This window comes from Ursus arctos, unplaced genomic scaffold (assembly GCF_023065955.2).
Source record: "Ursus arctos isolate Adak ecotype North America unplaced genomic scaffold, UrsArc2.0 scaffold_2, whole genome shotgun sequence".
Classification (NCBI taxonomy): Eukaryota; Metazoa; Chordata; class Mammalia; order Carnivora; family Ursidae; genus Ursus; species Ursus arctos.
The window spans coordinates 11,035,372-11,063,253 of NW_026622874.1; the positions used below are offsets into that span (position 1 = coordinate 11,035,372).

Here is a 27,882-nt window from a genome sequence, read left to right on the forward strand (position 1 = left end):
GGCTAGGAGGACTTGAAGCTCCGCCCATCCGCGTACAGACCCGCCCCTCCATGGCGACTCTTGGGGCGGCAGAACACTCCCTACCTCTTTCCAGCATCATCACTTAGGTTTGGTTGATAGGTGACCCGGAAGTTAAGTGCATAGGCGGCTAGAGCGCCAAATAGTCTATGTTTTATTTTTAAGTTGACATCTACCCTTTTTCACTTAACGAAGCCTTATACCGTACGTGCTGTGTTCCTCGAGTTTTAAGACACCACAAAGTGTATTTACCTTTCTCTTTGGGAAAATTATTCCGGAAACGAAACCCTGAGAACAGGATGTGATTAATAGTGAGCGAGCAGCTGGATGTCAGGAAGGCCTGGGCGGGTCGGCTCGGTCATGAAGAGGAGTGGGCGAAGTTAACCCCGGGACGCGGAGCCCAACAGTCTGTAACGTGAAGCCCCCTGAAATCCGAAGAGTGAGGAGCCTGGGCGGTAAGTCCAAGAACCGGCTTGTGTAACCGAGGAGGGTGTTGGAAAGGGACGGAGGTCTGGGTTGGAGTTTGGCGTTGAGACGCTTTGGATTTACGGGAAGGTTGCCTTTTGTTCTGGGATAGCTTGTTCAGACACGGACGGAACTTCGGGTTCGGCTCCCTGGGACGGCAGAGGTTGACAGGCTTGTCGTTTCCACGCTGTTACCCACTCCACACCCTCCCCTGCCTGGGATGGGTACTTGCGGGAGACCCTCGCTGTGCGTGTGCCGTGCGCTGCACAGAGTCCGAGCGCCGTGGCAGGGCTCTCTGCTCTTGCGACAGGGTCTCTGGATACCTGTTTTCAGAGTAGAAGGAGGGTAGTCATGGAAGACCCTGTGCCGAGTTCGATCGAGTCCCCTTTATGGTGAAACCAGTTGTCATCTAATGTACAATTCTTCATGTTCGTATCACTGCACTAGCACCACCTTCCCGTGTTCTCATAAGAGAACACTCATAAGACAGCGAATCTTAGTCTTTACTGCAAGGCCATGCATACATTTCTGAAAGCATATGTTATGCCATTTTAATTTTTATTCCCAAGAAAGTGCAAATTAAGTAACCATGAGTATTTTTGTCATATGTTTAAACATATAAACGGAAGCTCCTCTCTGACACATATAGTGAGCAAATTCGTATCAAACATTAGTATCACTAATGTCCCCTAAGAAAGTAATTACTTTAGTTCCTTTTAAATTCCTGTTGTCTTATCAGTGATATAAAAGCCCCTAAGGTAACTTCTCTACAGTTTCTCAACCAAAATTCAGGACACATATCTGATAGAGTGTACTTGGTGAAACAGTGAAACAAATTTGAAAGTAAACAACCAGTAATTTTTTGAGAAATTTGTTAGGCATAACAGTATCACCTGTGAAATTGCATTTTGAAATGCTTGTGTACTAAATGCAAAAACAAATAGAATATAACATCTGAGTTACAGGGACTTAGTGAATGTCTTTATATGGTATTGTTTTAATTCTTTCCTTTTATCCATTTTTAGGTTTTTCTGTAGAAGTTTTGAGGGTCATTTTCATTGATTAAAAAAAAATGACGACTCTTGAAAGTTTAGAAACCAAAGGTAAGTGTTCTTCTTTTCATGATAATTGTTTTTAAAACATGCAAATTATGACCGTAGGATGAAGGCATGTTTGAGCCAAGTAACTCATAGAGCTCTTGGGAACCATTTGTGTTTCAGATTTCTTCATGCTTGTTTTGTAATGCAGTGTTTACATTACAGCACGCACATATACACCGGAATATTAACATCATTGGATAGTATTCATTACTACTATTAAATTACTGTTAAACATTTAGTATAAAAGCAAAGTTTCGCAGCTATGTTTTCTATCCACTAGAATAGATACTGTTTCAATAAACAATTAGATATATTTTTTAAAGATTTAAGCAACTAGGAGGTCTAAAAGACTTCTTTTTGGTGTTGTTTTGCTTGGGCTTGCTATAACAAACCACCACAAACCGAGTAGCTTAAACAACTGAAATTTATTGCCTCACCGTTCTGGAGGCTAGAAGTCCAATATCAAGGTGCTGGCAGGGCCATGTTCCTTCTGAAAGCACTAGGGAAGGATCTGTTCTAGCCCTCTCTCCTAGTTTCTGGTGGTTTCCTGGCAGTTTTTGGTATTCCTGTTTTTTTTTCTTTTTTCTTTTTTTAAGATTTTATTTATTTATTTATTCAAGAGAGACACAGAGCACGTGAGCATGGCAGTGGGGGAGAGGGTGCGGAGCAGAGGGAGAGGGAGAAGCAGACTCCCAACTGAGCAGGGAGCCTGACATGGGGCAGGATCCTGATCCTGGGACTCCAGGATCATGCTGTGAGCCTACGGCAGATGTTTGACCAAGCCATCCAGGCACCCCAGTTTTTGGTATTCCTTGGCATGTAGATGCATCACCCTGATCTCTGCCTTTATGTTTACATGGCATTCTTCCTGTGTTTGTGTCTCTGTGTCCAAATTCTTCCTTTTTTATAAGGACATCAATCTATTGAATTAGGGGCCCACCCTACTCCAGTATAATCTCATCCTAACTAATTACATCTGTAATGACCCTGTTTCCAAATAAAGTCACATTCTGCGGTATGGATGGTTAGAACTTTAACGTATGAATATTTGTGGAGGGGGAACACAATTCAGCTCATAACACTTGCTAACTACAGTACTTACTTTTTAATCCTGCTTTGCTTGTCCTTTCTCTAACATTTCATATATGGATCATTCCCACCTTTTGAAATACTCTATTTCCTTGATTTCCATGATACCGCTCTTGTTTTCATCCCTTCACTGTCCAATGCAGTAGCCACATATAGCTATTTCAGTTTAAGTGAATATTTTTAAGAATTAAAAATTCAGTTCCTCAGTCACCGCAGCCACATTTCAAGTACTCATTAGCCACATGTGGCTGAGTAGCTATTGCATTAGAAAATGCAGCTATAAAACATTTCCATCACTGCAGAAAGTTCTACTGGACACCACTGCTCTAGCAACATTTTCTCTGTTTCTTTTTCATCCTCCTCTTCTTCTGGTTTATCTTTTAAAAATTAACATGTTTCAGCCCTCTTACTCTTCTGCTCTCAGGGCTTCAGTAATGATCTGTAAGAATAACTTCCAAATCTATCTATAGCCCAAATCTCTTCACTTGTGATTCAGACCCTTATAGCCTACTGACCATGTTCATATAGGCATTGGTAACGGTATTAGCATGTCCTAAAGTGAGGGCCTCCTGACTTGGGCGGACTGAGTTCCAGAGGTTGGGGCTATCAGTGAGAGATGGGAAACTACTTTCCAGAAGCTAGCTTTGCAGCAAATATACCTCCAACAGCAAACTTTTTAAAAGGCATTTAAATTGGGGCACCTGGGTGGCTTAGTCCATTAAGCGTCTGCCTTCAGCTAGGGTCACGATCCCAGGGTCCTGGGATGGAGCAGATGGAGCCCTGCGTGGGCTCCCTACTTAGGGGAGTGTCTACTTCTCCCTCTGTCTGCCCCTCTCCCCCTGCTTGAGCTCACTCGCTTGCTCTCAAATGAATAAAATCTTTTAAAATGGGGGGGGGTGGATTTAAATCTGTTTAGGAAGCAAGGAAAAGAAGATCATGCCAATAAATATTTAATTTAATTTATTCAGGCGTGAACAGCATTTCAGAGTCACCAGAAAGCTTTTATAGTATTCAAATAAGCAAACCAGAGAGCGTAATGAAAGTAATAAACTGGGGATTAATGAGAAATAGAGCAATTAAATGGTAACTAAGGTGAACGTCATGATCATGGTGCTGGGCAAAAAACAAAACCTAAATACAATATTATCATTAGTGATTACAAGTTAGTTATTGCAAGGCCTCTGTGAAAGGAAATTGTTTTTTATTTGTTATTACCTGTTTGTAATGAGGATTAGAGTTATAAAGCACTTTCACATACATTATTTCATTTGATCTTAATGTTACAGTAAGGTACATAGTTCAGCCGTTACTCCTCTTCCTACTTAATATAATGTTAACCGTCGTTATGAACAAAAGTTCCTTGTATTGCATGGCCTAAAAATAGGTACACTTATCACGACTGACATTTGTCGTTGCCTGCCTTTCCTATAACTGCCTCACAAGAAAAGCAACATTGGTTTATAGCAACAGAACTTCCTCTCAGTGGACACTTGAGCAAAACTGACCTCATGAGAGGGATACACAGTTGCTGCTAGGGCTTCCTTTGAATGGGAGACATGCAATAAAGAGAAACAACTCAAAAATTGGAATTTGAATCCAAAACTTTCTTGAGAGCAAGATTAAAATTACAGGTATTAAAGTCAGACTGTTCAGTGAAAGTAAACCAAGAAGGAAACTCTGAGACTTTTAAATATTTAGAATTCCATAAAATAGCCTAACTTTAACACTCATTCTGTGCAATAACAGGTATTAGGTGAAGAAGAAATCCCTGGGCAGGTAAATTTGGGAAATTCTGGATTAAAGAAGGGACTATTCTACAGGCCCTCCCAGAGCCTTTAGCGTACTAATGTGCACTGTGAAGGGCAGAGAGATGTAAGGCTCAGCCTCGCCCCCACTTTCTTGACCAGGGAGCTCTTTATTCATGGAGCCTGTGACAAACTGACTGTTTAGATTCCATGTCAGTGAACGGGGGCCTACTCTTAAGTCCACTGTCCATAACATTTTTCTAATTTAATAGTAACTAAACCTGATTAAATGATATTGATGACATTTAAAGGAATATTGATTTTGAGGCGCCTGGGTGGCTCAGTCAGTTAAGTGTCTGCCTTCAGCTCAGGTCATGATCTCAGGGTCCTGGGATCGAGCCCCGCATCGGACTCCCTGCTCCATGGGGAGCCTGCTTCTCCCTCTCCCTCTGCCCCGTGGCTTGTGCTCTCTCTCTCTCTCTTACTATCTCAAATAAATAAGTAAGTAAGTAAGTAAGTAAGTAAGTAAATAAATAAATAAATAAATAAATAAATAAAGATTTAAAATTACTGAGTGACAATTCCTAAATTGTTTAACTGTTTGATAGCTGAATCTGCATATATTCTGAAAAGTTCGTCCGACTATAACTGAGTTAGGAATTAATGCTTGGGTATAGAGGGGAAAAAAGGTAAGCAGTTTTTGAATGAGTTAGTGGATGTTAAAATGAAGTCTTCTCAGTAGCGTATTAACATCGACGGACTTCAGAAAGCACTTACTCATCTTTTCTGTGCCAAGCACCATCTCATTAAGCTCACAATACAAAGATTGGGAGGCAGACCCTGCCCTGTGGAGCTCCCAACAGTCCAGTCTGTGAGAAAAACAAATTATTCTCAAACACTCTGATATTTGCATTATTCTGAAAGCACTGAGGGATGAGAGGAGAGCAGGGGTAAGTGGTCTGCCCAGAGTCACACAATGTGTAGCAAATAGGGACCTAGGGTATTTTGACCCAGAGTCATATGTTCTTCCTACTGCACCATCCTATGGACTTAGAGTATCTGTCTTCTTAGATTTACACTTTTATGAAAAAAGGACAACTGTTTCTTTAATGACAGTCTATACAATCCTATTCTTTTTGCCTCAGTGCCCTAGAGCCAGGGTTGGCAAGCTATGGCCCTCAGCCTCAAATCCATTTGATGATGGGGAACACTAACTTTGAATCCCACTTAAGCCAGGGGTTATCCCAAATTAAAAAGAATTCTATGCTGCTCATTATTACACCTATATTACAAAGAAAAAGAAAACTTTACTCATTTCTTATTATAGTTTGAGTTTCATCTTTGAAAATGAGGTTTTTTTCTTCTTTGTATAAGTACCTATCTCATATCCTCCATTTTGCCTCATGGTCCACAGAACCTAAAATATTTATCTGGCCCTTTATGGAAAAAGTTTGTCAACTCCTGTTATAGAATATTATTTGTTCTTCCCCTGCATTTCAGTAATCTTTGGGGAAGGCAGTAAGAACGAGCCATAAACTTGAGATACACTTTCATTCTTTGATAACTGGTCACAAGTAGAAGTAATGTTGATGAATAATTGAAGAATCGTCCTGTTGGTTCCCTTCCAAGAGTGGGGAGCGGGGCTTGGTGTTTTGCTTTACTTACACATCACTCCTAATAGTGGAGCCGGAAACCAGGGATCTTGCCTTCCCACCTGAGAGACGGTGACTGCTCATGAATGTGCCCTGGATTGTGCTTAGTGCATCTGTAATAGAGGTTTCTGTGTGTGTCATAAGGGAAAACAATGATGAAAAGCAAGTTACCGGGTGAGAAAATGGAAAGCCCCGACGCCCACTCGCCTCCTTGCCTGTGCACATGAGCTAGAAGCGTAGTTACCGCAGAGTTGTTACAGCTGCCATGGCAGGTGTTGTACGGTTCTCGAGCTCAGAAATGCTTCAGTAAGTACAACCGTTGACAGAAAGTGAAGAGTAAATTGAGGCTGAACCAAGTTGATAGAATTTCTTCACTGGCATTTTAGGATGTATGTCATTTGAAAAGAGATTTCTTTTAAATACCCATTAATGTTCCTTTGCCTTTTAGATTTAGCGGTAACTATTTTGTGATTTGTTCTTGAATCTCCATTACCTAAAATTCCAATTCAAAAATGTTGTGACTTGCCTAAAAATCCTGTTTAATCACCGCAGAGTGTCACACCTGCTTCTTATTTCTTCAGCTTCAGTGGACCTGAGTGGTTTTTCAATTAATCTGTAGTTAATTCATGATTCAGCATGACTTCTTAAATGACAGTGTCTTAGTGACAGAATTAAATTTGCTTTAGATAGAGTTAGAACTTTTTAAAAGCAGATTTTAAGAACATGGGAGCAGGCCTTCATTCTTGAAACAGCTCAGTGGAAGATGTCCTCCTAAGTGCTAACGGGCTACGGCATGACCTGAAATACCAAACTCTTTATTCCACTTTCCGAAGTAATTCCTTTGCTCGTCTTTTTGAAGGTGGAGTTAGTCCTAAGGCCCAAGTTAACATTCAATATGGAAATGACAAAATATTGTATTCTAATGGAAAATGTTTTTGTAAAATAGCATCATTATACACCAAATGGCTTTCCACCTCCTCTCTAACATAACTCAAGATTCCCAGTACCCTGCTACATACGTAGGAAAAACTGCCCCCCCAGAAATCTGTTAAATGAAAAAATAGTTCTAAAGGCTAGTGATGTACTTTTGGAAGACTTGAGCGTAAGAAAATAAAAGCATTATATTTGATGACATAACTTAAGCTTTCTCCCTTTAATCAAGATCCAAAGTTTATTAGGGTTTTTTAAAGAATAATTACAATAGCAGTAGAAGCTAACATTTGGTTAGTGCTTACTGTGCCAAACACCATTCTAAACACTTTACACGTATTTGTACTTTTAATTATTGTATTAAATCATCTGTGTTGAACATACAAAAAGTTTAAAACTAAATAAGAACTTAAGTCACGGATCTACTGATACATCGCGAGAGTTGTTTCATGAGGCCGTTTGACGATACAGATCTTCACCTGGCACATTAATTCCATTCTTGAGAATTTATTCAAAAGAAATAATCCAGAAATTGAGAAAAATCTGTAGGCATAAAAGTATTCACTGAAGCATTATTATAGTGAAAAATTAGAAAAAGCATAAATATCCAACAACAGAATAATAAAGTAAATAATGTTATATAACCTGAAGAAATAATGTAGTCATAAAATGAAAAATATGAAGAATACAGCAAAATAGAAAAATAGATTAAGCTTCTAAAGTTAATTATAATTACAAACATAAAAATAATGAAGAAACTTGTAGTAATGAAAAGTTATTTTAGAGTGATGAGAAGATAGGTAATTTTTTCTTCTTAATATCTTTTAATAATGTAATGTTAATGAGAGACTATGGACTCTGAGAAACAAACTGAGGGCTACAGAGGGGAGGGGGGTGGGGGAATGGGATAGGCCGGTGATGGGTAGTGAGGAGGGCACGTATTGCATGGTGCACTGGGTGTTATACACAACTAATGAATCATCGAGCCTTACATCGAAAACCGGGGATGTACTGTATGGTGACTAACATAATATAATAAAAAATCATTATAAAAAAATAATAATAATAATGTAATGTTAAAAACCAGAGGACACGTGTGTCTGTGTGAAGATAATCTGTTCTGCTCTGCAGTTTCTGCATCTGAAAAACAAAGTTTGTGAGAAAGAAGAAAAGTAAGCTCATTAAAAAATAGGAAACTAATAAATGAATCCCAGGAAGGTTTTCTTGTTAGGTATTTCCCTTGCTAGAAAAGATCTTTATAGGTAATTTTTTCACAGTGTTTAAAAAAAGAAAAAAAACCCACATCATCCTGGGCAAACTTACCATTTCCTGTGGTTCTTTGCTGGAGAATTCCGTTTCTAGGACAAGAGTTCAGGAATCAAGGTGACAACAGTCTTTGCTTGATAGAATATTTATATGTTATGTGGTCTCTTTTTTTAATATGGATTTGTACTTCAGAAATTCCTAAGAAAGGTTTAGTTTTAATAAGACCTTATTATGGCTCTTACCAAATTGTTCTCCTGACTTCATGGGTTACAGTGAAACATGATTAGTATTTAATTAATAATTAAAAATTCATATTTAATTGATCAGAACATAGTACTGATATCTAATAGAAATTGAGGCTAAGGTCATACTTTGGCTTTTTTTTCTTTTTAACTAGGAATTCTGTTTCCTGTCTTTGCCTTAGACAGTATAAATATAAAAATATAATAGAAATGAATTCACTAAAGATTGGTCCATGATTGTTCTTAGTTAACATTTCTGTAGAAATAAAATTCTGGTAGAAATTTTATAACACATATTGCACTCTTATTATCTATTACCCTCTAATACATGTTATCTTTTTATATGTATGTCCTGTCTCCTAAATTCGATAGTAATTTCTTGAACATCAAAGTCCCCACTACCTCAAACAATGTCGGGTCAATAGTAGGCACCAAGCGGCATATTTGCTGCCTGAGACTACTCAGAGGTCATCACCATAACCACTGATAAATGCTCGTCCTGTGCCCCTTCCCCCAGCTACACAGTGCTGGCTGCAAGGCACATTACTCATCCCTACCCTCATGGAACTTAGTCCTAGAGGAAGGCACAGACATTGTATAACTAGTTACACTGGGGGGAAGAAAGTCCGTTTACCATTTTGATAGAAAAAAGGAGAAATGCAGAGTCTGTCCTCAGGTGCACATGAACAGGGAATCCAGCCTAACCTGGAAAGGTTAGAGAGAGGCTTCCCTTAGGAAGGCACACGCCAGCATGCCACGTGCTCGATCTTACTCCATCCTTTCTTACCACAACCGTGGAGCACAGTTGTTACTATCTCCACTTCGCAGAATATGAATTAGAGGTTTGTAGAGGGTTCACTTGTTTACCCAGGGTCATACTAGGAAGTAGAAGTCAGAACCAAATACCCTGATTCCACATCTCTTGCATTTTCTACCAAGAGAGAAACCATTTGCTTAAGGAAAGTTCGAACCTCTAAGACTTCTTTCATGTTAAATTGACACCTGATTGGTTTGAAAATTAACTTTAAATCTTTTGTATTCTTTTTAGTGCCAGTAATTTTGAATGTAGGATAAAGTATGTCTTGGCATTTTCCTTGGCATTTCTTTTTAGCAAATAGCTTATGTTTTGTTTTCTCTTTCATAGTCACCCTTACTACAGCCCCAGTCCGAGGAGCAGGAGATGGAATGGAAACTGAGGAGCCGCCTAAATCTGTCGAAGTTACATCTGGGATCCAACCCATAAAGCATCACATCCTTCAGAATCCACGGAAGAAAGCCGTTCCAGGCGAAAGCCCAGGAGTTCTTCAGCTCGGGAAGATTCTTACTGAAAAAGCAGTGGAAGTTGAAGCCGTAAGAATATTAGTTCCCAAAGCTGCTATAACCCATGATGTCCCCAACAAGAATGCAAAGGTGAAGTCTCTGGGACATCACAGAGGAGAATTCCTTGGGCAGTCAGAGGGAATTGTAGAACCCAGAAAGGAACTATCAGAGGTAAAGAATATATTGGAAAAGCTCAAGAACTCTGAAAGAAGGTTACTACAGGACAAGGAAGGTCTTTCAAACCAGCTCAGAGTACAGACAGAGGTAAGAACAAATAGCTTTAATGAGCACTGCTCTTTACATGTGGACCTTCAAAGACTGCGTGTTAGAAAACTGTATTTCCTCTTGGAATGTCATTTATTTTGACTTGTCATTTCTCTAAAAAGTTTCCTCTTAAATTTCTCTTTCTCTGGTAGAACTAGTATATGTTGGGAACTTATCCTCTAAAGTTGAAGATGGAAGTGTGAGGTGCTTTGGACAAGACCACCTATAAGCTGTAAAGGAAGTCATAGTTATAAAATTCCGGACCAAGGACTGAGCAAGTTAGACTTTGAAGTTGACTAGTTAACAATTCCATAAGTTCCAAGTATATTTGCTTACGTGTACATAATACTTGGGATAAAGGGAATGGTGGGTAAGCATTGGTATCTTCATTGTAAATGGAAAATGATCTATAGTGCTTAGTTGTGTTTCTTTCATCTTTACATGTTAGTAAACATTGCCTTACTCATCTTTTGTTTCTCTCTTAGACCCTTCATCTTTTTGCTAGATGTTAGTCTTTATAAGTGACACTGTAGTTAGTGGTTCTTATCCAAATATATCTTTAATATTTTTAAATAACTTCTAATTACAGAAATAATACATATTTATTTGTAAATATTTTAGAAAATACAAAAAATGAAAATAGTACCAACTATAATTATACCATCTAGCTATAAATGAATAATTATACACATTGAGTTCATTTTTACCTTTTTTAATATTTTCCTATGTCACAGAATATTCTATTACAATATCATTTTTCATACCAACAGTGTTCTTCCATTGCTGCACCATATATCAGTACCTATTATTGAACATTTATGTTTTTATTATTCACATTTTAGATAAAGTAAAAGACATGCTTGTAGATATCCTAAATTGCTTCCTTTGCTTAAATTCTTGAAAACCTATGGCACAGGGGTGTGGGGGTGGCTCAGTCAGTTCAGCGTGGGACTCTTGATTTGGGCGCAGGTCGTGATCTCAGGGCCATGGGATTGAGCCCCACGTTGGGCTCCACCCTGGCTGTGGAGCCTCCTCAAGATTCTCTCTTTCCTTCTCCCTCTGCCCCTCCCTGCTCATACTCTCTCTTTCTCTCTCCTTAAAAAAAATGAAAAAAATAAAAAATCAAATCCTGTGGCACAAAGAAATTAATTTTTAAATGCTGAAAAAGATTTGAAAACACTAAAACATTCTGTCATAATTTTTGGCAAAATTTTCTGGTTTCGTTTTCTAATTTTTGGCCTTCATGTGCTGACTGGAAGCAGTTTGTAACTGTTGTGATAATTGTTGGGACTCTTACTAGAAGAGGCTCAGTTTATAATCATATGGACTGTAGATATAAATATGTAGACATAGAGATAGATGGTTTATATAGATTTTGAAACTTAAATATTTAATATTGCTTTTTGGTATGCACTTTAAGTAATGGAGCTCCATATACATGAAACACGGTTTCTCTTTTTTCGTTTGGCTACATTAAAGTCACTGACAGTACTTTAATAAGCTGGTTGTAAAGGTCATGTTTTCTTCTAGGTCAATCGAGAGTTAAAAAAGTTGCTAGTGGCTTCTGTTGGGGATGATCTTCAGTATCATTTTGAACGTCTAGCCCGTGAGAAAAATCAGCTTATTTTAGAAAATGAAGCCCTAGGTCAAAACACAGCTCAACTTTCTGAACAGCTAGAACGTATGTCAATACAGTGTGACGTATGGCGGAGTAAATTCCTCGCAAGCAGGTATTTTCTGTTTTAAACAATATTTCATTTCCTAGCTTTTCCTCTATCAGATTTTTTACCATAACCCAAGAAAGTAAATGGTAGTGTGAGAATTCCTGACTCCGACTGTCAAAGTACTTCATATATTTATAAGTATGTACGGACTGTCCTTCCTCTGTGATATCATCAACTTCTCCCTCACTCCAGAATTCTAGGTTACTCTTCTGTAGTAGAAATCACTCCTACTACAATGTTTAAGAAACAAAATTAAACTCAGACCTCTTATAAATAAAATAAATAAAATCAGAAAAAAAACAAATTATTTTTCCCCACCTTCTATCTGGAAAACTCAAATATTGTTTCTCTTCCGTGCTCTGTTCTCATAGCTCTTTTAACTGTATTAGCTATATAAGAGAGCTTCCCAGCCCTTTTCTGTTCATGCACAAACAAAAAACAAAATTATTTGTGTGGTATACTGCATGAGGCTACACTCCAACAGAGGTGAAACCCCCAGAGCCCTCACCTAGGCCCATGGATACACTGGTAGTGGGAAACTGCTGTATGTTGTGTCTGGGGTCTGTTTATCCCCCTCCTTCCAGCTCTGACTGGAGAACAGGGCCTGGGTGTTATCCATCTTTGTATTTCCACTGCTTAGCCACATGTTTCGTACATAGTTTAGTGACTCTTGATTTAAATTCAGTGATCTAGAGATTTCTTACACAACACCACACGTTTCCAGGCTATACGTTAAGAATCAATGATTGTGATGAATAATTTGTAGGACAGTATTTCTTCATGTCTTAATGTCTGTGATACTTTCCAGTAATTACTCTTTTAAAGTCCTTAACTGTTTTCTAATTATGCTTGTATAGGATGGATGTGGAGAAATGAATGTACTGTTTATTGACTTGGAATGAAAGTTCATGCTCACTGAACACGTTAAGAGGCAAATCATGCATGTGTCATACAGGTTATTGCACGATGTAACTTTCTCAACATCCTTATCAGTGCTGACAGTAACATTCTGAGGGCAATAAAACTTAAATTCAACTTTAAAGATATTTTGACTTATTTAATCTTTGGTCAGTAATCACTATCGTCTGAGACTTTAATTTTAGTTTTAAGATTTTCAGCTAAATAAGCATACTTTAAAATTTTGCTTCAATTCTGTTAATAGAGAACTGGTTATATAAATTTTGGTACGTCCAATCAGAGGAAAACATGAAGGTGTTTTTTTTAAAAAAAAAAAAAAGAGAGAGAGAGATGGGGCGCCTGGGTGGTGCAGTCATTAAGCGTCTGCCTTTGGCTCAGGGCGTGATCCCGGCATTATGGGATCGAGCCCCACATCAGGCTTCTCCACTGGGAGCCTGCTTCTTCCTCTCCCACTCCCCCTGCTTGTGTTCCCTCTCTCGCTGGCTGTCTCTATTTCCGTCAAATAAATAAATAAAATCTTTAAAAAAAAAAAAGAGAGAGCTCTGTATGTGCTAATATGAAAAAAAGAACCGAGATAAATTATTAGGTGAAAAAAACAAGGCATAGAAAATTTTGTATTAAATAATCCCTCTTTTGTTAATAAAATGGATATATTTATTTTAACATATACTTTTATGTTGACATATCCATAATTTTTTTTCTAGAGAAATATGTAAGAAACTTTATTGGTTATTTTATTGGTTAAAAAAGAAGGATGGGGATGCTGGGCAGGAGAAAAGACTTAGTTTCCCTTTTTTATATAAGCCTTTCTGTATTATTTAATATTTTTCTAAGGACAAGAAGGTAACTAAGTGATAAGAAAGCAACTCTTTTTTGTTTTTCCTCTAAAATTTCCTGTATTTAAAAACATTTAATTAATGTTAATTTTTTCAAAATTTGCCCAATCTAGAGTAAGACTGAGGTACATTCCAAAAGTCCCTCTATAAGAAAGTTAAATAACTTTTTCTTTGTCATTTTGTAAACAAATATTTTTTAAATCCCTTCAATGAGCTCTAAGATCATAAACATTTTAAATGCGTTTTAGTGAAGATTTAAAAACGGAAAAGTAACTTGACTGTGTTCAGTCTTCTTTGTAAGCTTTTGAAAATGAAGTTAGTATATTAACTTCTTTGCAGCGTGTCATTGTCAGAGAATTTATATGTGATATTTTCGTCTTTTCCAGGGTGATGGCAGATGAGTTAACCAATTCCAGAGCAGGTTTGCAGCGTCAAAACCGCGATGCCCAGAGTGCGATCCAAGATCTCCTGAGTGAACGGGAGCAGTTTCGTCAGGAAATGATAGCTACCCAGAAGTACGGTATTTGTTCACAGTCTGAACTCTTCTTCTTTCTCTTGCAGGTTTTGTTATTGTGATACTTCTTTAGTGTTTCTACATTTAACAACTTTTATTGAGCATACGCTTCAAGTAGCATTTTAAAACAGATGCTCAGGGAGGGAAGAAGACTAAAAAAATAACACTAGGTGCTTCTTCCATTCTTAATTGAGAGAGAATTAATTATAGCTATAATAGAAGAAATCTCTGGGTTTACAAGTAGTTTTTGATTATAGTTGTAGCAGTTTTGTATGATTTTTGGTAGAAGCCAAAAAGTGTACCCATCTTTCCTTTGGAAGGAGATCTTTTTAAGGACTGTTCTACAGTGTTAGAGTTTATTTTCATGTCCATATGCTCCAGAACTATCCAAATAGATGTTCTTCCTTAAAAGTACTTGGTACTTCTATACACAGATCTTCCTTGACTTATAGTGGGGTTGCATCCCAATAAACTCGTCGGGAGTTGAAAATATCTTAAATCAAAAAATAATTTAATACACCTAACCTGTACATCATGGCTTAGCCTAGCCTACCTTAAACATATTCAGAACACTTATATTAGCCTGCACTTGGGCAAAGTCATCTAATACCAAGCCTGTTCTATCATGGAGTGTTGACTATCTCAGTAATTGAACACTGCACTGAAAGTGAAAAACAGAATGGTTGTACAGGTACAAAATTGTTGTAGTGGATGTTTGCCCTCGTGATCATGGAGCTCGCTAGGAGCTATGGCTCGCTCCCACTGCTCAGCAACGTGAGAAATACGGTACTGCTAATATTGCTAGACCAGAAACAGATGAAAATTCAAAATTCAAAGTACAGTTTTTATTAAATGTTAATCACTTTGACAACATCATTAGTCAAAAAATCATTCATCGAACCACCATAAGTCAAGGACTATCACTGATTTATTACAAATCAAATCAGTAAGAGTCAAAGAAATCACAGGGGAAATTATAAGAATGAAAACATAATACAGATGACTCTTGAACAACACAGGTGTTGGAGAGGCTGACCCCCTCATGCAGTTGAAAATCCTTGTATAACTTTTGACTCCCCCAAAAATGTAGCTACTTATAGCCTACTCTTGACCAGAAGTCTTACCAATAATATAAATAGTTGATTAACAGATATTTTATATGTTCTGTATATTATATACTGCACTCTAACAATAAAGTAAGCTAGAGAAAATAAATTGTTACTAAAATCATAAGGAAGGGAAAAAATAAAGTAAAATAGAATCATAAGGAAGAGAAAATACATCTACAGTACTATACGGTATTTCTCGGAAAAAATCAGCCTTTAAGTGGACCCACATAGTTCAAACCCATGTTGTTCAAGGGTAAACTATTTATCAAAATATCAAATTTCTTGGGAGGCAACTAAAGCAGTATTTAGAGGGAAATTTATAGCTTTAAATGCTCATTGTAGAAAAAAAAGGTCCTGTCGGTAATATAAGCTTCCTCTTTAAGAAACGCAAAGAGCAAATTAAGCAGATGAAAGAAAATAGTATGAATGAGAGCAGAAATAAATGACATAGAAAGCCAAATGCTGGTTCTTTGAAGAGATAAATTTAAGAAACCTCTAGGCAGTATGATCAGGAAAAAAAAAAAAAAACACATTACCAGAATCAGGAATGAGGAAGGGGGTATATTACCTAGATTCTATAGACATAAAAAGATGATAAGGGGATATTATGAACAACTCTGTGCCAGTAAATACAACAACTTAAATGAAATGGACAGAGTCCTTAAAAAACACAAAACTACCAAAGAGTACACAAGACAAATAGCCTGAACAGCCCTAATCTATTAAGGGATTGAATTTTTAGTTAAAAACCTTCCAGTAAAGAAAACTCCAGGCATAAATGGATTTACTGAAGGATACGAGCAAACAACTAAGAAAGAAATAAAGCCAAATTTACACAAACTCTTCTAGAAAACAGAAGAAAGGAATAATTTCCAACTGACTTTATGAGGCAGCATTATCTTCATACCAAGACCAGAGATATTACAAGAAAACTACAGACCAGTATTTCCAATGAACATAGATGCAAAAGTCCTAATCTAACAATATATAAAAAGAATATATATATATATATATATATATATATATATATATATATACACACACACACACATACACATCATGGCCAAGTACATTTTGTCCTAGGAGTTGTAAGTTGGTTGTAAGTCCTAATCTAACAATATATAAAAAGAATATACACATCATGGCCAAGTACATTTTGTCCTAGGAGTTGTAAGTTGGTTTATCATTCAAAAATCCATTAATGTAACTCATGAAAAAACAAATACTCAATAGATACACAAGTCAGATCAATAGTCCTATTGCTACTAGATGAGTAACCTAGTATATTTTACATGTACTAAAATATGAGAACTAAAAAAGTACTGTTTGGAGCACCTGGGTGGCTCAGCCGGAAGTACTGTTTGTTGAATGACTTCCAGATAGTTACCTGATAAATAAATAAATGCTTTCTATAGTCTTATTTTACCAGAATTCCCAATTTATTGAACTCTGAGAAAAAGATATGGGAGAAAGATACTGTGTGAGTTCAGAAGAATGTTTCTCATTTATTTGGTTTTCTTGATTTTCATGTTTTATCCTCTTACTAATATTCAGTGTTCCTGTGTGTTCTGTGCAGATTATTGGAGGAGCTCCTGGTGTCCTTGCAGTGGGGAAGAGAGCAGACTTACTACCCTAGTGCGCAGCCTCACACCACAGCAGAACTAGCATTAACAAATCACAAGTTGGCAAAAGCAGTAAATGCTCATCTTCTGGGAAATGTTGGCGCTAACAGTCATAAAAAGATTCCGTCGACGGTTGAATTCTGCAGCACCCCAGCAGAAAAAATGGCTGAAACGGTAACATGTTTCTCTTTTGTGGACTGTGGAACTTCTAAGACTGTCCTCTTACTGAAAGGTGGTATTTTATAATGCAAAGTACTTCGCATTTAGGAATTATGGGATCTAAACCTGATTCTCATGCTAATGAGGTTGTGATTTTGGAGAAATTATTTCCTCCTCTGTGCTTTAACTTCTGACACATTTTAACTCTGTCCTTAAGGAGCAAATGTAGTTGTTTTGAAAGGGCCTGTCTTTAGCTACTGAATCATAGATGATCTTGTACTTGAGTTCATTGGGATATGAAAACTAGTGTAGGATTTTTAATTCAGTAATCATGAGTAGATAATAGATTATTCTGACATCAGAAATTTATTTGTTAATACCCATATATAGATATGAATATGCCAAATGCTGCAGAATCAAATAGTGTACCCCTGGTACCTAGAACGCTGGATGAATTCAGGGTTCATGCCGATGAGCTGTCAAATACTGTGGTCTCCCGGTTCTACCAGCACAACCAAGGTCACCTCCATACATTTCAGTATCTGACTCGTGTCTCCCTGTCTTAGGCCTTGTCATTAACCAGAACTGTTCCACTTTTCAAATCAGCTCAACACCTCTCTCCATGATCTATGCTCTCAACTTTTTTTCCAGCCCCAATTCTTTATTCTGATTACCCCTGTGATCACATAATTTTTATTCCCTTCATCCCTACATTTTTTTTTCTTCGTCTCATCAGCTCACTCTCCTGGCTTCTTTTCCTGCCATAGCTTGCCTAGATTTCGTTCTTAGGTGTCTTTTTCCCTTATCATCCTTCTCTCAGGTACCCTGAAAACTTCAGTCCATTGTCAGTTCAGCTGCTTGCCTTCTTTGTTTCTGTACTTCTCAAACTGTGACCTCACATTCAGCAATGACTTTGTTCCTAGTTCATAGAAAAAGAAGGCAGAGGCAGACAATTTCTTCAAGGTCCCACTTGATACCCAGAAGCCCACCTGTATGGCAACCAGCCTTATATACATTTCTCTCACTGGAGGAGGTGTCCCTCCTCTCCAAAGCACAGCTCCCTTCCAGGCTCAGCAGGCCTCCCCCGTCATCCCTTCTGTCTGTCGGCTCTTTCTTCTTTGGCTTAAAACACGCCCAGGTGTCTTCCATCTAAAAAAGAAAAATCTTCCTCTATCGTAAGTTCTCTGATAAGGCCTTACCACCTTTGTAGGCGAGAACCTTGGACAAACCGTGCACACTTGTATGTACTCCTGTGCCATCCGTTCCTCAGGTCCTGCCGTCGCTTACCCAGTAGCCTTCCAGCTCCTGTTCTCAAAACGTGCTCGGATGAAGGTCATGAATGTTTACATACTTTATCACCATATTGTATGTATCAGCACTCCTTCTTCCATATCCCCTTACTTTTTCTTGGTCCTCTCATTCTCCCTCTCAGAACTCTTCTTCATCACCTTTTTTCCTGCTCTAAGTGTTGAAGGAATCTGCTCCCCATGCTTCTCAGACTCCCTCGGTTTCTGCAGCATTGTACCCTGCCAACGCCTCCCTACTTCTCTGGCCATTCTTTCTCAGAATTTGGCAGGGGGTGAGGCATCCTCCTGGGCCCACTCTTGAGCCTTTCCTCTCATAACAGACTTCCTAGATTCTCTAGGGACTATCCTAGTCCCACAGTTTTACACTTGGGACTTTTTCAACTGAGACATTTGTTTCTGGTTTAAGGAGACGTATCCAGTGTGACATCTCCATAGGCACATCTCAAACAGCTGAAAACAGAACCACCTCTCTTCTCCTTGCTTTTACATCTGTATTTGCCCTCCCCTCAAAAAGAAGAAAAAGAACCCACTTCTTCTCCTCTACTCCCTTTTTTTTTTTTTTTAAGATTTTATTTATTTATTTGACAGAGAGAGACGGCCAGAGAGAGGGGGAACACAAGCAGGGGGAGTGGGAGAGGAAGAAGCAGGCTCCCAGCAGAAGAGCCTGATGTGGGGCTCGATGCCAGAACGCCGGGATCACGCCCTGAGCCGAAGGCAGACGCTTAACGACTGCGCCACCCAGGCGCCCCTCCTATACTCCCTATCTTAGTGAACTATACCACTATATAGATGTTTTGAGGACTTCATAAAATAATCCATATAAAGCTCGTAGCAGATTCCAATAGACAGTAATTTCTTAATAAATGGTAGATATCATTTTTCTTTTATTTTCTTCATCCCCATAATCCTGTTGATTCTACAAATCCTATGGGTTCCTTCTAATTTATCCCCTCTTCCAAGTTCACATGCCCACCCTCCAGCCTTATTACAGTAGCCACCTCACCAATACCCCTTGCTTTTTACCTGCCTCCAGACCATCCTCTGCTGCCAGTTATTTTTAAAATGCCAGTCCAAAAAAAAAGGAAAAAGTCAATCCCACTTGTGTTGGTACGCCTGTTCAGACAGATCCCAGTCTCCCTCATTATGGAATCTCAAATTCTTTCATATTGTATAAAAGGCTTTTAAAAATCTTTATTCCGTCTCCTCTTCCCAAGGTTATTAGCCAGGTGTCCCCACCCCCAGCTCTTCAAATCCTAGCAGCGTGAACCAGTTTTCACTCCACAGACGTGCCAGTGTCTCAAGCCTCTGTACGCACTTACTTCTGCCCAGACCGCCCTCCCAGCACCTCACTACCTTTAAGAATCAGCCCTCCCTGAATCTCAGTGGTAACCTTAGATGGTCCTTTCCCCAGGCTTCCATTGTGTGTTTTACATTTATCTGTTGCAGCTCTTTGCCATGTTAAATTGCAGTTCTTTGATTCTCCTTCTCTCTCCCAAACTGTAAGCCCCTTAAGGGTGAGGACTGTATCTTATGTTTCCTCAAGGTCTGGCAAGTAGTCCTTTACACATAGTAGGTACTCAGCTATTTACATAGTGAATCGGTACCCAAAACTAAGCTCGTTGTCTTTATCCGCTGTGTCCCCTTGTGGGGAACTGTCCCGGCCTCCTCAGTGCTACCAGTAGCACGCGGTGTGACTGCCCCTCCGTTCTTGAGACACTCCCTTTTCTTGGCCTCCATAACTGCACACTCTCCTGGCTTTTCTCTTTTCTCTGACCATTCTGTTTTACTGTCCGATGTTGGGTATCCCCAGGGCTTGGTCCAGACCCCCTTTTCCCAATCCTTTATCCACCACATTCTCTTAGTTAACATTACTGACAGTCCTGCTTTCTTAGGGTCTCTTGAGCCTTTCAGCCCCAAGGTTCATTGCTTCGAGGTTATCATTTCTTAGCTAGATTACTACGGTAAACTCCCTTCATTTGTTCTTCCCTTGTCTGCTTTTAATGCCTGCCCCTTCCCCTATCTTCCAACTGTGTATGGCATGATTTCTCTGAAAGGTACCCTGCTTAAAATCCTTCCCCATCACCTCCAGGCTAAAATCTATTTGTACTGATATCTCCGTCTCCTTCTGCTGTACTCCTTTGGTATTTTCTCTCTCTACAGACGTGGAATGTAATAGCATATAGAGAGTATTTCAGTACTTTTCTTATTTTCCCTTCCAAATTTATAAGCAACTTTAAGCCCTTCATCTTTGCTTGTCCTCTAGCACCCAACCAAATTTTACAAGAATAGAAAGATCCCAAAAATTCAGTGGAAAAAACAGCAATATATTTGAAAAATAGAGGTCTTAAAATAGAATGCTAGCTCTTAAGTAGTGCCAGGACGTTCTTAAATTAGCCGTAGCTCTTTGGGTATGGTAGTAACTGAGAAGGAAAACACACTGCTGGACAACATGAGAGTGAGAGAAACAGGCCTCTCCAACCATATCTGAAAGCTCCTTACGTAAGTAAGGTATAGGCTTACATTAAAAACAGAGTTCTTTCCCCTGCCGTTTTTCACAGCTCCTTTCCAACCGTAGCGCCTACCTCACTTGCACCGTAACGCGTTCTCCTCATGTGATATCGCTGGGAGAATATAAACTTAAGAAACAGGAGCTTTGAACAAGCATGTCATCTTTGCCCTTAATTGGAGAATTTTTTTCAACCCAACAGTTCCTCCTGTTGTGGGTGTTAGTAAGGGAAACAGCAGGACAAGTCAGAGCAGAAGAATTAGGAGAGCATATTGTCCATGAAACCCAAGAAACAAGAACATGATTGTTAGCATAAAACACGGCATATACATTAGGACTAGACAGATGAAAAGCTATTGATTTTACAAGTAAATGATTAAAAACTTTGAAATAGGATTTCCTTAGAAGAATGCAGAATCCTGATTCCAGGCAGTTGAATGAAAGATGATAGAGGAGAGGCGGTGGGTGCTTTTTGGTTAAGGATAAAAATTGACATCACTTAAGGTAGAATTCATATAACCATATTTTTTTCTGTGTTTTCATGTTTTTCACCAATATCCATAAAAGAATATTAATTTCATCATTTTTGAAAAATAGGTAACCTAGGTAATGTAATAGCTAGACATCATTGTTAAATTTAGAGCTTTTTGGAAAAGGGATAAGTTCTCTAACCAAATTCATCATTCAGACGTTATGGGGCTTTATAGGTAGTTATCTGGGCTTGGACCGTCCCTAAGCCATACATCTGACATTACTTCTTATTTTCCTTAGGTTCTACGCATCTTGGATCCAGTTACCTGTACAGAAAGCTCACCCGATATTCCATTTTCTGAGTCTTCACCAACTGCCTTACTTGCTACAAAGAAAAACATTGGACGATTTCATCCCTATACCAGATATGAAAATATAACTTTCAATTGCTGCAATCACTGCCGGGGAGAACTTATTGTCCTTTAACGTTCAGTATGTTGGGGGCATGCTACAGGCACTTGCTTCTTACCCGAGAGTCGTTATTATTTGGGAGCTGGAGTTCTTATGATGGCAGAATGTCACTTTCTATTTAAAGAATATATATCCCCAACAATGTTTCATGTACTGGACCACAGATTACCCTTTCTTAATAAATACCTCAGGGTAAGAAAAGAATGAAAGTAGATGATTCTTTCCAGGCATACATGATGCTTTTTGTAAAGGACTCTGAAAGGAAAAGATCTACCTTTATTTTAGGCCCTAAGTTATATCTTACTCCATATTTAATATGAGCAGATTTAATTGTGGTAGTCTAATGCAGGGAGGGTCATATGCTGCTACACCCATTCATTTACTGTCGTCTGTGGTTGTTGGGTTTGGGTTTTTGGGGGTTTTTTTGGTACTACAGCAGAACTGAATAGATAAAACAGGGCTCGTATGGCTTGCAAAACTTAAAATATCCTATCTGGCCCTTTACAGGACAATTTTTCTGGCCCCTACTCTAAAGGAAGAATAGCTGGCAGTGGGATGGGTGGAGAAAGCATCTGTTACCTTTTTGGTGATTTACTTTGGACTACAAAGGCGGCTTATGGAAATACTGTGGGTGAAGGGACTTATATTTTAAAACTAAATGCTATATGTAAGGAAAATTAAAAGTATTTTATAGCCACATTAGCAAGTGTTTCAGCAAAACATATTCTCATGTTGGTTTTGTGTGGGGAATTCCATAGTTTGAATGGATGCAACTTGACATATATAAAATAAATAGATTTTACTGAGCTCATTTTGACAAATGCAACACAACAGGAATATCCAATTTAATATAAAATATAATGGAGAAAGTAGGCTCTTTCTGGAACATTGTATAAACTCAAAATGCAATCCATCATTAAGTTATATTAATATATATTATTGTTTATTTATGATGGACCATCATAAAACACCCTTTTATAAGCCTTTAAAAATATCCAAAATATGTTTATACCAAATTACACTATATTAGGTGTAAAATTGCGTATCAAAAAAGAAATCTTCTAAAGACAAATAACATTTTAATACCAACTTAATGATCTTTTTTGTCTGATTCATCTGAGTTATGCTTTGAAATGGCAATAAATTTCTCTACGTTCTTTATTTTGAATATTGATTTAATGTGCTTTTCAAGCCTTCGTCTAACTTACACCATTTATAATTGATTCTTCAGCCTTTCCTGTAGGTTTACTTAGAAGAAAACATAGAGGAAAAGCTTCATGACATTGGATTTGGCAATGATTTCTTGGATATGGCACCTGAAAAACAGACAACAAAAGAAAAAATAGATAAACTGAACTTTATCCAAATTAAAAACATTTGTACATCAAAGGACACTGTCCACAGAATGAAAAGGCAACCTACAGGAGAAAAATATTTGCAAATTATATGGTTTATAAGGGTCTAGTATCCAGAATAAAGGGTCTATAACTCAGCAACCAAAAATCAAACCACCATATTAAAAAATGGGCAAAGAACACGAAGAGAAATTTCTCTAAAAAAGATACACAAAATGCCAATAAGTGTATCAAAAGATTCTCCACATCACTAATCATTAAGGAAATGCAAACGGATATCACTTCATGCCCATTACAATGGCTGTTATCAAGGAAGGAAAATAATGAGTGTTGATAAGGATGTAGAGAAACTGGAACCCTCGTGCATTGCTGGTGGGAGTGTAAAATGGTGCAACCACTGTTGGAGACAGTATGTTAGTTCCTCAAAAAATTAAACATACAATTACCACATGGTCCAGCAATTCCACTTCTAGCTAGATCTGCAAAACAATTGAAAGCAAGGACCCAAATAGATATTTTTATACCAGTGTTCACAGCAACATTATTCATAATAGCCAAAAGGTGGAAGTAACACAGGTGTCCTTTGATGGATGAATGGATAAACAAAATGTGCACACATGCAGTGGAACATTAGCATTAAAAAGGAATGAAAATCTGATGTATGCTACAGCATAAATGAACCTTTAATACATTACACTAAATAGGGGCGCCTGGGTGGCTCAGTCGTTAAGTGTCTGCCTTCGGCTCAGGGTGTGATCCTGGAGTTCTGGGATCGAGCCCCATGTCGGGCTCTTCCGCTGGGAGCCTGCTTCTTTCTCTCCCACTCCCCCTGCTTGTGTTCCCTCGCTCATTGGCTGTCTCTCTCTCTCAAATGAATAAATAAAATCTTTAAAAAAAAAAATTACACTAAATAAATAAGTCAGAAACAAAAGGACAAATAGTGTAGGAACATGAAATAATCAAATTCATAGTCACAGAAAGTAGAATAGTGGTTCCAGGACATCAAGGGAAGGCAGAATGAAGAATTTTTATTTTTCTTAAAGATTTATTTGTCAGAGAGCAAGAGAGAGCACAAGCAGGGGGAAGCGGCAGGCAGAGGGAAAAGCAGGCTTTCCACTGAGCAAGGAGCCCGATGTGGGACTCAATCCCGAGACCCTGGGATCATGACTGAGCAGAAGGCAGATGCTTAACAGACTGAGCCACCCAGGTGTCCCCAGAATGGAGAGTTCTTAATAGACACAGACTTTCCATTGGGATGATGAAAAATTCTGGAGATGGAAAGTGGTGATGGCTGTACAATATGAATGTACTTAATTATACACTTTAAAAATGGTCAAAATGGTAAGTTTTTTATATATTTTATCACACAAAAAAATTGTGCATACACTCATAACTACAAACTAATGGCAATGGTTGGTTGAAGAGTGTCAATAATAGTAATAATAGTTAACTGCTGAGCTAAACAAAACAAACAGAAATCTCAAATCAACAACCTAACATTATACCGTAAGGAACTAGAAAAAAAAGAGCAAACTAAGCCCAAAGCTAGCAGAAGGAAGGAAATCAAAAGTAGAGCAGAGATAAACAAAATAGAGAACAGAAAAACAGTATCAAGGAAATAAAAAATTGGTTCTTTGAAAAGATCCACAAAATTGACAAGCCTACAGCCAGACTAAGAAAAAAAGGAGATGTAAATGACAAATTAGAAATGAAAGTGGGGAAATTATTACCAACCTCAAGTTAAAAGAAAAGAAAGGAATAACTGTACTTAATAACTATAACATAAACTAGATGAAATGGACAAATCCCTAGACATACATAAATTAGCAAAACTGACTCAAGAAGAAACAGAAAATGTGAACAGACCTATAACAGATTAAATCAGTAATAAACATTCCAATACCATATATTTTTATGAACATAGATGAAAAAATTCCTCAACAAATTACTAGCAAACTGCAACAGCATAGTAAAGGGATCATACACCATGACCAAGTAGTATTTATCTCAGGAATGCAAGGGTAGTTCAACACAAGAAATTCAATGTAATACACACACACACATATACAATAGAACAAAAGAAAAACATGTGGTCATTTCACTTGCTACAGGAAGAGCATTTGATAAAATCCAACACCCTTTTATGATAAAAACACTCAGAAAAATAGGGATCAAAGAATAGGAATAAGTAGAATAGAGGAATAAGAATAGAACATCCTCAGCTTCATGAAGGGCATTTATGGAAAACCCCACAGCTAACGTCATACTCAATAGTGAAAGACTAAAAGCTTTCCTCCTAAGATCAAGAACAAGACAAGAATGCCCACTTTCACCACCACTATTTTACATTATACTGGAAATCTTAGCCAAAGTAATCAGTGAAGAAAGAAAGAAAAGGAATCCAATTTGGAAAGGAAGAAGTGAAACTATCTCCATTTATAGGTGATATTATCCTATATATAGAAAATTCCAAGCAATCTACCAAAAAAAACAAAACTAGTGCTGATAAATTCAGCAAAGTTGCACAGTATATCGATACACAAAATTCATTTGTGTTTGATTTTGAATATACAGCCCAAAAGCAAATTAAGAAGACAATTCCATTTGCAGTAGAATCCAAAAGAATAAAATATCTGTGAATAAATTTAACCAAGGAGGTGAAAGACCTGTACAGTGAAAGTGCAAAATTTTTTGCACTAAGTGAAAAGAAATCCTGTGTTATGGATTGGGAGACAATTTTATTAAAACGGCAGTACTACCCAAAACAATCTGTAGATTCACTGCAATCTCTCATCAAAATTCCAACAGGCTTTTTTGTAAAAAGTGGAATATTTAAATCTCAAAACTGGTTCTCATTATTAAAGGTAACTTTAAACAACACAGGACTAGTTATAATGAAATGTTAAATTGTCTGGTCTATGCTGAAAGTGCTATAAGAAGTTGAGACAGGATTGAATAATTCTCTGTTTTCTCATTTAGGGTCAAGTGATTAAGGTACAAATACCCAGTTGATAAGAACTTTGTCTTTTGAAGCTTTAACAGGACAACTACGGTGATTCTCCAGCCTCCATCACACTTGGAATGTTTACCTTTGTCTTCCAACCTTTAAAGACCCTTACACGTACCAAGAATACTGTTCCTCTACACATCAGATACATGTATAGTCTTAAATATTTCACAATATCTACCAAGGTCTGTAAAATTTTATAATATGCCTAAAAGAAAGGATTTGCGATTACACAGGTCAGAGTCTGGGAGCAAACTGCTCCCTCTATACCTGTTTCCTCATCTGCAAAACAAGACCAATAGGGTTGTCATAAGGATTACATCAAATTATTTATGTAAAGCACAACAATACCATGATTATAAACTCTCAATAAGAGCTAGTTAATTTTGTAATATACCAAAATTGGACACATAATTGTCACTATCTTCTTTCTTTAAAGAACAGGAGGAAGTAAGCCTACCCTATTTCTTAGCTTGCCACAGCTATTCAAATTCAAAGTTGCCATAGACAGGATTTTGTATAAGGCCTTGAACCAGGCTTGTTTAAGAGGTCACACCTTCAGCTCCAGGAAAATGTTCTACTGCCATCTTTTTTTAATAATAATAGAAACTAAGAATAGAAATCTGTTCCTTTCTTGTGTTCTTTCCAGCTAGAAATGCTAAAATAATTTAGAAGTAAAGGAATCTAGAGTTCATTTATTGTTCAATTTGCGGCATGGACTATGAGATGGTAGAACACAATACAACACTGCGAGAGAAGAAATTTATTTTGTTTAGTGTTAAAAAAAAAAAAAAGAAATTCACTGTCAGTATTGCCAAAAGATAAATAGCATTTCCATAATTTAGAGTATGACCAAAACACACAGGCCATTAGAAATGATATCCAAAATTTTGAGGATAGCAGCTTCCAAACGAAGTACACTTAATCGATACTTTCAGTTATAATGATCAGTAAAACGAAAAGATTTGGCTTCTGACATATACAGGTGGCTCTGTAACTGTTTAGAATGCTTTGCTTCTAGTCGGAGCTGCTTAGTTCTCTCTCTGACAGCTTGCTGCTCTGCTAGTTTTTCAAACCGTTTCCTTCGCAACCATCTGTAGAAAGAGACGTGATCAGATCTGGTGAGTACCGACGTGAATACCCTTCTTGCTATAAAGTTATTGCTACAGACTATTAAAGGAAGTTGAATTTCTTTACACTGAAATGCTGTAGTCACAAAAAAAATTACTAAAGTACTAACGAAAGTTTCAGGCTTATCCCTTAGGCTCACACAAGAAAACACAGTCACGTTTGCAATCAAATACTTTATGTTTGCCTTAAAATGAGACTGCCAACTAAAAAAACTGAGTTTTGAGTAATAAACGCAGTATTTTACATGTGATATAGGTCCTATTCTTTTTTAAAATATGATATTCTAAGGAAACAAGTATTTGATAGATTCCAATTAACTTATTTTTTGCAACTAACTGTATTCCAAAACATGACTCGATTGGGTTAAGAATCCCAGCGCGCAGAAATGTTGCCTTGCTCCTGTTGGTAGGGACGCTGTGAGCTCTTGCTTTTTGGTGCATAAAACGGTTCTTCCCTAAAATGGAAATAGAAGCCTAAGCATAAAAAAACACCCAAAAAAGGTGAAGGAAGAATCCACATTCAAACAAATTTAAGTCTATAAACCTTGCTTAGGTAAAATAACTCAAAAATAACTGTACACACACATATGAAAGTGCCTGCGGTGCTCCTGTGTATATACCGTTGTTTTCAGAAATAACCCTCAACAACTAAATGTGCCAGA

General features: G+C 37.7%; 2 protein-coding genes across 5 annotated transcripts in view; one reads left to right on the forward strand and one right to left on the reverse strand.

Annotated features, from left to right (window-relative positions):
- The first annotated feature begins 32 nt into the window (after positions 1 to 32).
- Positions 33 to 22,893, forward strand: BLZF1 (basic leucine zipper nuclear factor 1). Its single transcript, XM_026509423.4, has 7 exons — positions 33 to 473; positions 1,509 to 1,586; positions 9,652 to 10,091; positions 11,622 to 11,821; positions 13,956 to 14,084; positions 16,769 to 16,988; positions 21,558 to 22,893. The coding sequence occupies exons 2-7, from the start codon at positions 1,556 to 1,558 to the stop codon at positions 21,741 to 21,743; spliced, it is 1,206 nt and encodes a 401-aa protein (XP_026365208.3). The 5' UTR covers positions 33 to 473; positions 1,509 to 1,555; the 3' UTR covers positions 21,744 to 22,893.
- CCDC181 (coiled-coil domain containing 181) overlaps positions 22,890 to 27,882 on the reverse strand; it is a 48,957-nt gene continuing 43,964 nt past the window's right edge. For all 4 annotated transcript variants that reach the window (XM_057315674.1, XM_057315673.1, XM_057315672.1 and 1 more), the window contains exon 6: positions 22,890 to 27,184. In XM_057315674.1, coding sequence (XP_057171657.1) covers positions 27,025 to 27,184 — 160 coding nt within the window. In that variant the 3' untranslated portion in view covers positions 22,890 to 27,024. The remainder of the gene's footprint in view (positions 27,185 to 27,882) is intronic.